At 50.5% G+C, this 14,865-nt stretch overlaps 1 protein-coding gene across 1 annotated transcript; it reads right to left on the reverse strand.

Annotated features, from left to right (window-relative positions):
* Window positions 1-10,255: 10,255 nt before the first annotated feature.
* On the reverse strand, window positions 10,256-12,741 carry LOC103695819 (nudix hydrolase 17, mitochondrial-like). Its single transcript, XM_008777241.6, has 5 exons — window positions 12,464-12,741; window positions 11,740-11,851; window positions 11,078-11,161; window positions 10,818-10,946; window positions 10,256-10,715 (listed from the first exon to the last, which is right to left on the reverse strand). The coding sequence occupies exons 1-5, from the start codon at window positions 12,535-12,537 to the stop codon at window positions 10,599-10,601; spliced, it is 516 nt and encodes a 171-aa protein (XP_008775463.2). The 5' UTR covers window positions 12,538-12,741; the 3' UTR covers window positions 10,256-10,598.
* Between the last annotated feature and the right edge of the window lie 2,124 nt (window positions 12,742-14,865).

A 14,865-nucleotide genomic window follows, 5' to 3' on the forward strand; every position in this document is an offset into this window, starting at 1 on the left:
AAAAAGCGCCGACCGGAAAGGCGTTCAGCCAAAGAGTGCCGACCAGAGAGCACCAACCAGAGGGGTGCTCGGCTAGAGAGCGCCGATCCGAAAAGATGCTCGGCCCAAGAGAGCCGACCAGAGGACGCCGACCAGAAAAGCGCTCGATTAGAAGGCGCTGACCAGAGAGGAAAGAGCGCGAAATAAAGGCGCTCAGCTAGAAGGCGCTCGACCAAAGGGCGCCGACCAGGAGCATTAGAAGCGACCCCGCCACAGGTCGCCCCATTGGGCGACCAGCTCGGCTTGGCACCCCTGCCGAGCCGATTGCCTTGACCAGATGTTCAACCCCTGCCTAACCCCCTGAGGGACTTGACAACTCCACTACAACCTGCCGCTATCTCCAAGCCGTCAAGGCATAAGATCTCCGCAGGTATTTGGCACGACCTGCCATTAATGCATGAGACCCCCTCAAGTCTCCGATGCACTCGGTCATTTAATGAACACGGCTCAAGACGATCTCCGGATCACTGAACCATCAAAGCGCATGGCTCCCCCTGACCGCCGGTTCACTCGGTAATAAATGCACTTACCATCCATGGACCCCGGGCCTACCACGGCCGGCGGTTCAACCACTCCAACAGGTCCGATCGACCGTGACAACTCCCTGGTTCCGGTCTGATTCGGCCTCATATTCCACTACGCCATTAATGGGCCAAATCGTGCCCAATTATTACAAAAGAGGACAAACTCCCTGTCACCTCCCGGGCAACATAAAATCCCTCTATAAAAGGGAGCCTGGGAGGAAAGAAGGGGGGACCGAAACACAAGTAAACAGCACAGACACAATTAAGCACAATATCCTCTTCATCTTCTTCACCCTCTGGCTTGCTCTCTCCACATATTTGCCCCCTCTGACTTAAGCATCGGAGGGCCGGCGCCGGGGAGCCCGACCACCGGCTTTTTTGCAGGACGGGACAGGACAGGACGCACTCTCCTCTCCGCTCTCTCACACCCCCCAGGAGGGTACAAGAGGACGCAGCCGGCCGGCGCACCGCCGTCCGCCCTCCCCGCGGCAGAGCTCCTCCTCCTCCTCGGTTCGCGGCCGCCCCCGGGTCCAATTTCCAGCAACAGTTGGCGCTAGAGGAAGGGCCCGAGTTCGCTGCCATGAAGCTAAGAAGCAAAGAGGTTTCCAACGCCTCTTGACGTCCTCCACCCAGCCCTGAGCATTCCGTCCGAAACTCACCACCTCCGGCTGAGCCAGTTCATCAAGTTCGGCCGGAGCAGTTTGATGCCCTGGTGCAACAGGTGCAGGCCCTGGCTACCGCTGTCCAAAGTCTGCAGCCCAGGGGCATCCCAACGGCACCGCCTCCTCCGGCTCCAGTTCAACCGGAGCCCCCTACAAGCGGACTTCCCCTTCGAGGTCAGGACTCCCAAGTCCAGGCCTCCCTCTGGAGAGAGCACCCAGCCAGGGGCTACGGAGGCTGGCCACAGCCTTCAGAAGCTGAGTCGGTTCCAGGGCAACCTGCGCTCGAACGAACCGCTGCAGCGATCTTCCAGAATGACGAACTCGATAAGAAGGTCGAGAAGCTGGAGCGCCAAATCCAGGCACTCCACGGGAGAAAATCAGGACGTGACGGCGACTTCGAGTTCACTACGAAGTCTCCCTTCTCCCCGGAGATCGAAGATGAACCGGTTCCGCTACGGTTCAAGATGCCCCAGGTGGAGCCCTACAACGGCAAGGCTGATCCCCTTGACCACCTGGAAAGCTACCGGATCTTAATGGCCCTACAAGGAGCCTCGGAGGCCATGATGTGCAGGGCTTTTCCGGTGACACTCCGAGAACCAGCCCGGCTGTGGTTTACCGGGCTGAAGCCGAGTACTGTCTCCTCCTTTGAGCAGCTCGGCAGACAGTTTACCGGCAACTTTGCCGCCAGCTAGCCCCAGCGACGGACGTCCGACTCCCTCCTAGACATTAAGCAAAAGGAGGGAGAGTCCTTCAGGGAGTATTTGGACCGGTTTACCGCCGCAACATGGGAGGTCCGGGAGCTTGACTAGTCAATCGCCATGTCAGCGCTAAAGACTGGATCCCGGTCTTACAGGTTCCTCTTCTCAATCGAGAAGAGTTTCCCCTCGGACCTCACCGAAATGTTCGCTCGGGCGCGGAAGTACGCCAAGGCGGAAGAGGCCGTGGCAGTTAGGCGGGGCGGGACCGAGCAGAACCCCAAGGGGTCCCTCATTATTCAACTATCGAATTTCATTCTATGAATTTCATTTCATAATAAACTTATGATCTGCATACTCATTTCAAGCTCACCGATTTTTCTGGTTATCTCATGATCCCAGGTTTATTTCTCCTCCCCTGACCACGGTTGGGATGCCCCGATATCTCGAGATGATAGAGTACCCACGTGGACTCCCTGAAGACGGTTCGTGAGTTCGTGATGCGCTCTCCATCGGCCAACGAGCTCGGCTCGTTCTCCTACCCTGACCACGGTCAAGATGCCCTGTCACAACGGGATGCCCCGATCCGTCGGGATGGCTCGAGACGTCGAGATACGGTCTTAAGTGACCGACGAGCTCGGCTCGTCCTCCATCGACTTCCACCGACGAGCTCGGCTCGTGCTCCATCGGCCAACGAGCTCGGCTCGTTCTCCTACCCTGACCACGGTCAGGATGCCCCGAGACGTCGGGATGCCCCGATCCGTCGGGATGCCCTGAGACGTCAGGATGCCCCAATATATTGGGATGCCCTGCCACAACGGGATGCCCCGATCCGTCGGGATGGCTCGAGACGTCGAGATACGGTCTTAAGTGACCGACGAGCTCGGCTCGTCCTCCATCGACTTCCACCGACGAGCTCGGCTCGTGCTCTATCGGCCAACGAGCTCGGCTCGTTCTCCTACCCTGACCACGGTCAGGATGCCCCGAGACGTCGGGATGCCCCGATCCGTCGGGATGCCCCGAGACGTCGGAATGCCCCGGCTATAGGGATGCTCGAGACGTCGAGATATGAGTTGCGGTCCTCTCTGACCAGACGAGCTCGGCTCGTTCTCCATCGACTTCCACCGACGAGCTCGGCTCGTGCTCCATCGGCCAACGAGCTCGGCTCGTTCTCCTACCCTGACCACGGTCAGGATGCCCCGAGACGTCGGGATGGCTCGAGACGTCGAGATACGGTCTTAAGTGACCGACGAGCTCGGCTCGTCCTCCATCGACTTCCACCGACGAGCTCGGCTCGTGCTCCATCGGCCAACGAGCTCGGCTCGTTCTCCTACCCCGACCTCGGCCGGGATGCCTCGAGACGTCGAGATGCCCCGATTCTTCGAGATGCCCCGATTCTTCGGGATGCCCCGATACATTGGGATGCGGTCTTCACTGACCAAAACGAGCTCGGCTCGTTCTCCACCGGCTTCAACCAACAAGCTTGGCTCGTTCTCCATCACCGGACTTCTCTGCCGACGTCCTTAAAGAGCGGACCCCGAGCAGAGGAAGCGTCTTCAGTCGCCTCGGCGCAAGGACGCATACGGTACAAGAGCGGACCCCGAGCAGAGGAAGCGTCTTCAGTCGCCTCGGCGTAAGGACGCACACGGTACAAGGTACCCATTTATTTAATGTTTTTACATTATCTTATCTATTCTTGGATCTCTGCCGATGTCCTTAAAGAGCGGACCCCGAGCAGAGGAAGCGTCTTCAGTCGCCTCGGCGCAAGGACGCACACGGTACAAGGTACCCATTTATTTAATGTTTTCACATTATCTTATCTATTCTTGGATCTCTGCCGACGTCCTCAAAGAACGGACCCCGAGCAGAGGAGCGTCTTCAGTCGCCTCGGCGCAAGGACGCACACGGTACAAGGTACCCATTTACTTAATGTTTCTACATTATCTTATCTGTTTTGGATTTCTCTGCCGACGTCCTCAAAGAGTGGACTCCGAGCAGAATGTTTTAGTCGCCTCGGCGTGAAACACTCACGATACCAACAAACTTGGTATAAACAGTCTGTTGAATCCCCGTCACGAGCTGACGAGCATTCGACCCATTCGTTGGAAAATAATCCGGTTCGCCCCGGCAACCTGAGGCTCGGATTCGAAGTTCACTACGCTAAAAAAAATCTGTCCTAGCGGCCGCCCCAGGGCTTGGTCGAATTCTGGACTAGGCTCGGAAAAATTCTCCGAGCCCGAATCCCCTTGGTATAAGCATAAGCGTCGCTATACCACTGGTCGAAGGACCGAGCAATGGAGCTCGGCTAGCCAAACCTAAAACCAAACCCTGTGGCGGGTAAAGCTGAGGCCCTAGAGCCCATATCCTCGGAACCTAAAATGGATTCGAGCAGAGAAACTTGGACTACAGCAGACGAGTTTCCAAAAAAGTATATTCATTTCAAAAAGCCCGTAGGCTGAGTACAAAAATTCGGGTTCGGCCCTTACAAGTATGGGGGGCCATCCCGACTTTACAAAATAACAAAAATTACATCAAGGCTCGAGCTCGACCACTTCGGCTTCGGCAGTATCGGGAGCGGTAGGCTCAGCAGTCGGGGCTTCAGTAGCCTCGGCAGCAATGGGAGTAGCCTCAGGGGCGGCTTCGGTCGCCTCGGCTGGACCTCCCTGGTCAGCCCCCGGAGTTTCTACCTCCGCCTCCGGCCTCTCGACCCCTGCTCCCGGTTGGAGCAGGTTTACATCGAAATCTGGGAGAAGCCGCCGCAGTTGGTTGCGGAAGTCCCGGAAGCCCTGAATTAGCCCGTTCACGCCCTCCTCTGCTAGGAGGTCGTGAAACTCCTCCGACTCGCGGAAGAGCCTTACCGCGTTATGGGCTTGTCCCGAGCCTCGAGCTCCCGAGCCTCGTGGTATGCGGCCTTCCGCTCGAGGGTTTTTATTTTCCGCTCGAGCTCCAAGTGTCGGAGGCGGGCATTCCCCACCTCCTGCTCGCGGGAGGCCAACGCCAGTTCGGCTGCGGCCAAACGAGCCTCGGCGGCGCGCACTTCGGACCTTGTTAGCGTGTGCGCGCCCTTCTCTTCATCGAGCTCGGCGGTCAGAGCTCGAATTCTTTCCTCGGATGCTCCAATTCTCTCTTGGAGCACCTGACGTTCGGCCTCGGAGGCCTGGTACCTCGCCTCGGCGGCCAGGTACCTCGCCTGGGCCTCCTCGTAACCGCGCTGGCACCTCCGGGTCCGCTCCCGGTAGTCTTGGACTATGTGCATCAGCATTTCCGTCTCGTGCAAGTGCTGTAAAAGAGACGAAAAGAAAAACATAAGGCGCTGCGAGTAAACTTTTTACAAATTACACAGATGGAAATTTTTACTTACCCGGACGGCGTTGCAGCGGGTAGCGTCCATGAAGGCATTGTAGCTCATGGACTGCATCGTGGCCCGGTCGGCAGGGAGCAGCGCGATCCGAAATACTTCGCGCGCCACTCGAGGGTTTTCGAGGGCTGAATCGCCCTTGAATACCGATCAGGTGAGTGTAAGAGGCACTCGCTCCCCGGAGCCTGATGGGCCCGGAAGGCCAGCATCGGCTGGCCTAGGCGGAGCCGACCCCGAGGCTCCGTGACTGCTCCCCGGCTCGGAGCTAGGGGGCTGGGGTCGGACAAGCGGCCGATCTGACTGCCGCACGACTGAGGCGGGGCGCGCAAGCGCGGGACCCGCGGAACTCTTCCCCTGGTCGGCAACTGAAGCATCCTGCCGACCAGGGATTTGTGCCAAGGGCACCGGGCATGGGAGCACCACCGAAGCTCCCCGGGAGCCCGAGCCCCTGGAATCCGCACCCTCCCTCTGACCAGCATCGGGGTGCGCGGGGCGAGAAGGCCCCACCGCGGAGTGCGCAGGGCGAGAAGGACCCGCCTCGGCCACTGCTGTCGCCGGGGTCACTGGGGTCGCCGAGACCTTCTGTTTCTTTCCAGGCTCGGTGGGCTCGCCCGAGAGCTCGGCGGCCCTCTTCTGGAAGCGAGCATAGAGGACTTCGCTTTTAGTCACCATCTTTGCGATATCTGCAAAGGCGAACAGGATTAGAACATTAGAACAGTAAGGAAATAAAAAGAGACACTGTAAATATCCTTACCGTGGGGACGTGCCGAGCTCAAGCCCACGTTCACCAAAGCGTCCTCACATATGAGGCCGTTCAGTAAGATGCCGTCCCCGAGGCTGCGGATGGCGTCGAGGATCCCCTGCTCACGTGGAGAAAGTCTGGGGGATTTGTTGATGGACTTGAGCTGAGCCGGTCCCCACCTGGGGTCGAACCCCCAGGACTGTGCAGAACCAAGGAAGAAGAATTTCTCCTTCCAGCCATGAATGGATGAGGGGGCACCATGAAAAAGTGGCCGACCCGCCCGAAGGGCGATATACAGCCACTCACCGTCTCCCGGATTCGACTTAAAAATAAAAAGCCGCCGGAAAACGTTGACAGAGGTCGGAATCCCGTGCAGTAAGCATAGTGACAGGAAACCGATCACTGTCCTCCAGGCATTCGGAGCGAGTTGCGCCGGAACCAGCCGGCATACCATCAGCAACTCATTCACGAAGCCGTGAAGAGGAAATCGGAGACCGGCCCAGAGTGACTCTAGGTACACTCCAATCCGGCCTACCGGAGGATCGGTTACCCGATCCCCACGCCTGGCGGGTTCCAAGCGGAACCCGTGAAGAGGGAAAAACCACTCTTCGGTCATTTCGACCTCCAGGACGCTCATGGTAGACTCGACCTCACTGGGGAGAGAACCCATTGTAAGGGAAGAAAGGGATTAAGAAAGAAAAAAGGGCGACCTGGGGAAGACGCCGGAGAATAGAACTTCGGACCGTGGAAGGCTGAAGGAAGAAAAGCTGGAAGAAGGCGATAAGAATGGGACAGAAGGCCGGGGGAGAGTTTATATAAACCTCCCCAACGGCCCCGATCAGCAAAAAGAAAAGCCGCACCCCGTTGAGATGACCACACGTGTCGGTCCAAAAGACAGAACGACGCATTTAATTAGGGCTAACGCTTCAAACGCCGAAGCGCCCCATCGGATCGTGCGGCCCCATCATGAGCCCACGGCGCGAGGACGCCTCGCAAAAGGTGTCCCAATAATAAGGCTTTTCGGGAAAGAAGAGACGCCGCCTATTAAAGGCATCTCGAAGCGTCCGATAATCCAAAATGCGCAATAAATTAAAATTTTCGGAATTCGTAACGACCCAACTGAAGCTACTTCCCGCGCTCCAGCTGGTAGCCAACTGGAACTCGGAAGTCGGGGGTAGTGTTGGGGGAAAATCCCAAGTCATACCGCCACGGAGGCGCGCGGCCAAAAAGCGCCGACCGGAAAGGCGCTCGGCCAAAGAGTGCCGACCAGAGAGCACCAACCAGAGGGGTGCTCGGCTAGAGAGCGCCGATCCGAAAAGATGCTCGGCCCAAGAGAGCCGACCAGAGGACGCCGACCAGAAAAGCGCTCGATTAGAAGGCGCTGACCAGAGAGGAAAGAGCGCGAAATAAAGGCGCTCGGCTAGAAGGCGCTCGACCAAAGGGCGCCGACCAGGAGCATTAGAAGCGACCCCGCCACAGGTCGCCCCATTGGGCGACCAGCTCGGCTCGGCACCCCTGCCGAGCCGATTGCCTTGACCAGATGTTCAACCCCTGCCTAACCCCCTGAGGGACTTGACAACTTCACTACAACCTGCCGCTATCTCCAAGCCGTCAAGGCATAAGATCTCCGCAGGTATTTGGCACGACCTGCCATTAATGCATGAGACCCCCTCAAGTCTCCGATGCACTCGGTCATTTAATGAACACGGCTCAAGACGATCTCCGGATCACTGAACCATCAAAGCGCATGGCTCCCCCTGACCGCCGGTTCACTCGGTAATAAATGCACTTACCATCCATGGACCCCGGGCCTACCACGGCCGGCGGTTCAACCACTCCAACAGGTCCGATCGACCGTGACAACTCCCTGGTTCCGGTCTGATTCGGCCTCATATTCCACTACGCCATTAATGGGCCAAATCGTGCCCAATTATTACAAAAGAGGACAAACTCCCTGTCACCTCCCGGGCAACATAAAATCCCTCTATAAAAGGGAGCCTGGGAGGAAAGAAGGGGGGACCGAAACACAAGTAAACAGCACAGACACAATTAAGCACAATATCCTCTTCATCTTCTTCACCCTCTGGCTTGCTCTCTCCACATATTTGCCCCCTCTGACTTAAGCATCGGAGGGCCGGCGCCGGGGAGCCCGACCACCGGCTTTTTTGCAGGACGGGACAGGACAGGACGCACTCTCCTCTCCGCTCTCTCACACCCCCCAGGAGGGCACAAGAGGACGCAGCCGGCCGGCGCACCGCCGTCCGCCCTCCCCGCGGCGGAGCTCCTCCTTCCCCGACTTCGCGGCGGCCCCCGGGTCCAATTTCCAGCAACATATTCTATTCTATTTTCTCTCTCTCTCTCTCTCTCGGTAGACTTTTGATCACTTAAATTCCTTTTTCTTTTTTTTCGGTTATAGATTGTTGATAGACAATTATATGTAAACTTATAAATTTTTTGGGCAGTATAGGGGGTCTTGTCCTTCAATTCTTTACAATTTCATCAAATCTCTCTTTTTTGTAGAGTTTCAATCGCTTAAATATAAATCAGTGATAGACGATTATATCTAAGATTTTAACTTTTGGATTGCAACCCCTGTTAATCTCTATGTTTTTTTTTTTTGGGTGGTCAAAAAAATATAGAGGATAGAAGGAGTTAAAACTGCTAACCTCTATGGGGGCGTTTGGTATGGGGTGATCGTCCCGAGATCAAGGATAATGTAAGTGGAGGTGATGAGATCACCGCGTTTGGTTGTACCACGGTGATCCTATGTGGTGGTGATCCTAAATCACTTCCACTCCTTAAATCATCGCCCAACCCAGTGCTGGGGTACCCGTCCTTGAAGTCGAGAATCCAAGATCACTCCAGGGCAGTGATCCTGGGTTGACAGTTAAAGATAAAAATATCCCTCCTTCGTAGCCATGGGAGACTACAAAAAAAAAAAAAAACTCTCCCCTTTCCCCTCTTGTTCTCTCCCTTCCCCGCAGCCCTTCGCCCTCACTGCCAAAACCCTCTCCTCTTCCCTCTCATGTTCTCTCCCTTCCTTGCAGCCCTCCCCCTCTCTCCGCGACCTCTCCCAGTACTCTAGGAAGCGTGGCGAAACCCTTGCCCCCAAGTCTTCGCACTGGATGGGCATCAGGCTTCTCGATCGTATGCCGCACCCCCTCCCTTGTAGTGTTGCCCCCACCCTTGCCGTCGCCAGCGCCGCCGCCTTCGCCGCTCCGCCGTGGCCATTTCTGCCTCCACCTTCCTTCTTCCCGACGAAGAGGAAACTCTAGAGCTAGGGTTTCCGCCGCTGCCTACGCACGCGGCTCTGCCCGAAGCTCCACGCATGCCGCTCCGCCCGAAGCTCCACGCACGCCGCTCCGCCCGAAGCCTCGCCATTCCTTGCCACCCCTCTCCTTCATCTTCTCCGCCTTCCCCAGCGCCGCATGCCGCCATCATCCCACCACCCGCCACCTCTCGCCACCATCCCCTTCCCTATGCAGCCACTACCTTTCTTCTCCGAACCGCCGCCATCGCCCACTGTTCTCCTACGCCTCTCTGCCTTGCCCTCGATCGTGGAAGAGGGAAGACCGTGGAAGTGGACAGATCGAGAAAGAGGAGGAGAAGAAGACCGTGGATGAGGTATGCTCATATCTAGTGCGGAGAAAGATCTAATCTTAGGTTTTCTTGTTATCTTTATTATCTGATCTCTTGATTTTTTATTTCTTGATTTTTTTTGTTTCTTGATTTCTTGTTTCTTGATTTCTTGTTTCTTGATTTCTTATTTCTCGGTTTCTTTTGTTTCTTGATATATCAGGAATATTTGTGGTATTATGTGGTCGGTGATCTTAGATACCCGTACCATACCAAACAAGTTACTCATGCATACTCGGAAATTTTTAATCACTAGACAATGGCCTACCAAACACATTGATCTTAGATCACTGAGGATCAAATCACCCCAGCATTCGGATCACCGGAAATCTTAGATCACCGTGGTGATCCTATTGGGGTTACCAAATGCCCCCTATGTTTATAATGAAACTGGAATCTATACAAAGCAAACTGGCTTTTCAACCAGTGCTCATACTCCTTTGTGGTGTTTCCCCAGGAAATTCTTACATCATAGAAGCAATTCTTACACCCAAATTTAATGAACAAACAAATGAAAGGTTATTGATAACCTAGAGAACAAGGGAATGAATCTAGAGCATTATGTGCCAAGCTGAGTTCCAATTTCATGACATGCCACATTGAAGACAAATATGAATTTCTGGCAAAGTATATTGGTAAAAAAGAAGGTATAGACTGATACATATGTAAGAAACATGGAGATAACCTTACAGAAAAAGTTTTCTATTTGTCAATTAAAAAAAAGAGAAAAATCCTTATAATAAAAGAATAAAAAAATGGATAGAGCTCTGCTAAACCTACTTGCAACCAAACTGTCAAAATATACATTTTCTGCTTTATTTCCAACTCTATTTTTTTTCCTGAGTATCAAATTATCTTCCTTCTTCATGCCATGGAGAATATGTCCCCTTTTGAAGTATATACAAGCAAACGGAAGATCTTATTGTTGCTGAAAAAGACATGCTATGCCATTGAAGTTGCTATATTTCTGGTACAATTTGCTAGCCTTCTCACCAATCTCTCCAAGGCTTCTTTCATCCACAACTGCTCACATCCTTCTCTTGCCTCAGCCACAGTCACCTAAATGACCAAATCATCGAAAGAAATCAGAAAATCGGTTCGATTTCAATTAATCTCTATTGAATCACTTATACACATAGGTGACATTCTAAATCCACTTACCCATCTTCTTCTGCGCACATCCATCTCAGGCCAGTTCATAAGTACCTCTGTCACATTCAAAGGGAACATGACACCCTCATAAAAAGCATCATGTGTTTTGCTCTTGTACCTCCATCTACCAAGTCTACGCTGTGAAGGGATAACAATTAAGTCAGCAATGTTGGCCCAGGAATTTCTTCTTCTTTTTTTTCTCTTTTTTTTTGTTTGATTAGCACAGGAAACATCACAGAGGACGACTTCAAAGAAGTTTGCATGCTAACCTCAACATTTCCCTGGACACCAGCTTCCTCCAACGCCTCCCGCGAGGCTGCTTGTTTGATAGTTTCATCGATTTCCCAGCCACCCTGCGCCCCCACAAGAAAAAAACAGCATATAATCCAGAGTTAACATCATGACAACAGAAGAAAGTTTTCCATTTACTTTATAAGATGAATATCTCTGCTGCAAACAAATAATCGGACACAACAAAGTTAAGGTTGTATACATTATAATCCTGGGGCCAGTCAGGACAAGAGAGTGATAGAAGATTAAACAAAATTAGTGATTTTTCCCAAACCATTTAAAAACCAGGAAGGTTTCTGACTAGTTATATCTGCTGCTGAAAAGCCAGGACAATGAATCATAACATATTCAAAACTCTAGTAAAGAACTATTTTGCCTGCAAAACAGGAATAGCTTCCTCTAACTTAATTCTTAAAAATGGATATATCTGGTATCAGTTAAATAGATGTATTGGAAACGGATTATATTTCTACAGGATCACAAGTTTCAAGTTTAAAACTTTGAGGGGCAATAACCCTGCTGTTGTGGAAGATCAAAAGTTTGTGTGATCGAGAACTTTGGAAAATGGAATTTTTACTAATTAATGATCCGTTTTGAGGGTTGAGAGGCACTAAAGACAGTCTTTGGAGGTGGTCTATACCTTTGGGAACATCATCCCATATCCTTTTTGAGAACTAATGACGAGGACCTCCATCGCTTGATCGAGATCATCACTGCATGGCTTGTCGATGTTGAATTTGTAAGGAATGCATCTGCTTGACAGAAAACAGAGAGAAGCAAACTCAATAAAAGTTCTACAAGAATCTGACATGGACAACTTGAACATTGAAGCAGTCAAATCCCAAAATTTTAGATTGAGCCGCACGACTGATAAAATTGGACCAAACAATTTCAGAAAATGAAAGATGAAAACAAAACCTCCAAGGAGATTCTAAAACAACACGGGGAGAGTCTAAATAACGTGCCGATAATTTATAAACAAAACCAACCCATGATTTTCTCATGGAATCAATCCCAAGAAACAAACAATATCTTTTTTTTCCGTTTTTCTTGCAAATGCATCGGATTAGGAAGAGCAAAGATACCATCTTTCCCCCAAAATAATAGCAAACGAAGAAAACCATGTCAAAAAAAAAAAAGGCAGCAATTCAGTAAACAAGAACCCCAAAACGCAAAACACGCGAACACAACCAAAACAGCGAGTAATGCCCCGCCCAGAATCGATGACCAAAACACGCCAAGATCCCATCTTTCCTTCAAAAAAATCATTAAAAAGAACAAGAGAATCAAGCCGACGATAAAAAAAACCCAGGCCAAAAGGAAGCACTCGAAATTCCAGAAATCATGTGGTAATGGAAACAAACCCGACGACAAGCCGGGACCCGGTCCTGCTGTACCGCTGCAATTGCCTCCCCTGCCGCGATACCAAAGACACCATCTTCCTCTCTCTCCCTCCCTCCCTCCCTCCAAGAACTTCTCGAATCCCTTGAGATAAACAGCGAGCAGGACCCGCGGCGCCGTAGGTTCTAGCTTTCGGGACAACCAGAAACGGGCTATAAATAGAATGGGAGAGAGGAAAAGGAGAGAGATAAATATATTCGAGAGGGGCATTGTGGGAAAGGGGCGTTTGGAGCGTCGCCTTCCCGACACGATCCGGTGTGACGGGAAAACGGTATAATATTCCGAGTTCACGGCGACATCCGCCACCTGTCTCCGCTCCGTTGGATGACCGTTGCGATTCGGAACGGATTTCGGCTGGTGCGGTGAGGTTACCGCATCATGATACGTGGGGTCACCCCGCGTTGCGCGATTTGTGCCTATTCGTCCGGTGCAATGATATAATATGATGATGATGACGGAGAAAGTTATTCCCAGAAGCAAAAGGTGATGGTGATGGCGGAAAGGATTCGCCCCAGGGCTTCTCACAACAACCACTTTTTATTTGCATGTCAATCAAATAAAATTTGCTCTAAGGCCATGTCAATTCACTTGTACAAAACAAAAACAAATAATATACTATACAAACTTATTAAAAAATTCGTGTACTACTTTATTTATTATATTTGAAATATAAAGGCTCCAAATCCTTCATCCATCATCATTTATTTGTATTATAATTATACAGAGCATAACTAAATATTTTTTTTAAAAAAATATAGTCATAATAAAAGGAAATGATTTATCAATTTCAATAATTTTTTATTTTCTAGGTCTATTATTTTGGAATTTCAATATCTAATTTTTAAGTTATTTATACTCGAGTGATTATATGGTTTAGTTCATGTCCCAATTTTTTTTTTTCTTTAGGCAAAGAGAATTCAATATCTTTTGGTACTTCTCAATAACAATAAAATTATAAACACAAAATAATAAAATATATATACTTTATATTTTTGTATTTTTTTTTGAGAAAACAACTTTAAGTATTTTCTAATTCAATATCTTCTTAAGAATCACCAAATTCAAATGCTATTATAGATTAAACAGTCCTAAAGAAAAGTACATTGAAAAATAACTTTTTTAAAGCATGGAGATAGGCATAACTTTTTTCTAAATTTTAAATATTCTGACAGGAAAAAGGCAGCCTTCCCATTTTTGTTTCTATACCTTTCAATAGGCCAGGTGTCAGCTAGTCTGGCCATTTGGATACTTTTATAGCAAGATGCCCACTCAGCTGATTCCTACGCTGCCAGGGTTGGTAGATTCTTATTTGCATTATTAGTATCTAATGATGCGCTTGATATTTTCGGATGCCAGAAATCGTGGCTCACATGGAATCCTTTCACGATATAATATGTGCAAAGTAGCGGAAACAAGAAAATGGGCACCGGATTCCCTTATCCACGCTAGATGTGCTCCATAGTCGTCAAGGATGACGTAGAACGCGGGTCCAAAAAGACATAAAAAACAAGAGCTCCAATACCTCACTATTTATGTTAGATTGTGTACTTGGGATAAGATGGACCCGGGAAGGCACTTAAAAGTTTTTGGACTTACATGGACCTAGAGAAAACCAGGCATGGAACTGGATGTCCAGCCGCTGTATTGCTTACAGGTATGTCCTATGTGGACAAGTGTTGATAATTAGAAGGTGGTAGGAAGAGAGAAGTAGGCTGGGTTCGGATGTGTCGCATGTCCTGTCCTGACTAGAAGATTCTAAAAATATCAAAATTTATCTAAAAGTTAAGATGATATATATATGAATAATCCAAGAGTTAGCTGCATGTTTTTGTCTCTGTTTCTTCTTTTTGGCTGGTTCATCATATAATGCGTGTACGAATATATCCAATAAATCTATAAAACACAAGCTTCTAGAGTGCCCGAGGCAACTCCTCCTCGCCTGACCACAAGATATACCCTGAGTAGTTAGCCGTGTAGGCATGCCACCCAGTCGGCAGGCTTGTTGGCTTCTTTAACTACATGCTTGGCCTAAAAGGCGACCTCATCCCTTGTCATCATCCAGATGTTCCGGAGCAAAGGGTGGTCCGAGCCCATATCCCTCGAACCCCTCTGAATTCAACTAATCATCGTAGCTGAATCGCCCTCCAAGATAACCAAACTGGCATGCAACACCTGTTCTTCTTTTTTGTTTGTAAGAATTTTCGGACATCAATTTATGACACTGCTAGGATATATAAATCATTTCTTTCTTTGAGCGAATGAGATGGAATTCACACTCTAAACATTGTTGACTCTGGAAGCTCCTTTTGGAGCAAGGATGCGATCGTTGGATGATAGCTCAATACACAATGCTGGGATATGTCCC

Source organism: Phoenix dactylifera, chromosome 5 (genome assembly GCF_051530095.1).
Source record: "Phoenix dactylifera cultivar Ajwa chromosome 5, Ajwa_hap1_PhDact_Kaust_v1.1, whole genome shotgun sequence".
NCBI classification, from domain to species: domain Eukaryota; kingdom Viridiplantae; phylum Streptophyta; class Magnoliopsida; order Arecales; family Arecaceae; genus Phoenix; species Phoenix dactylifera.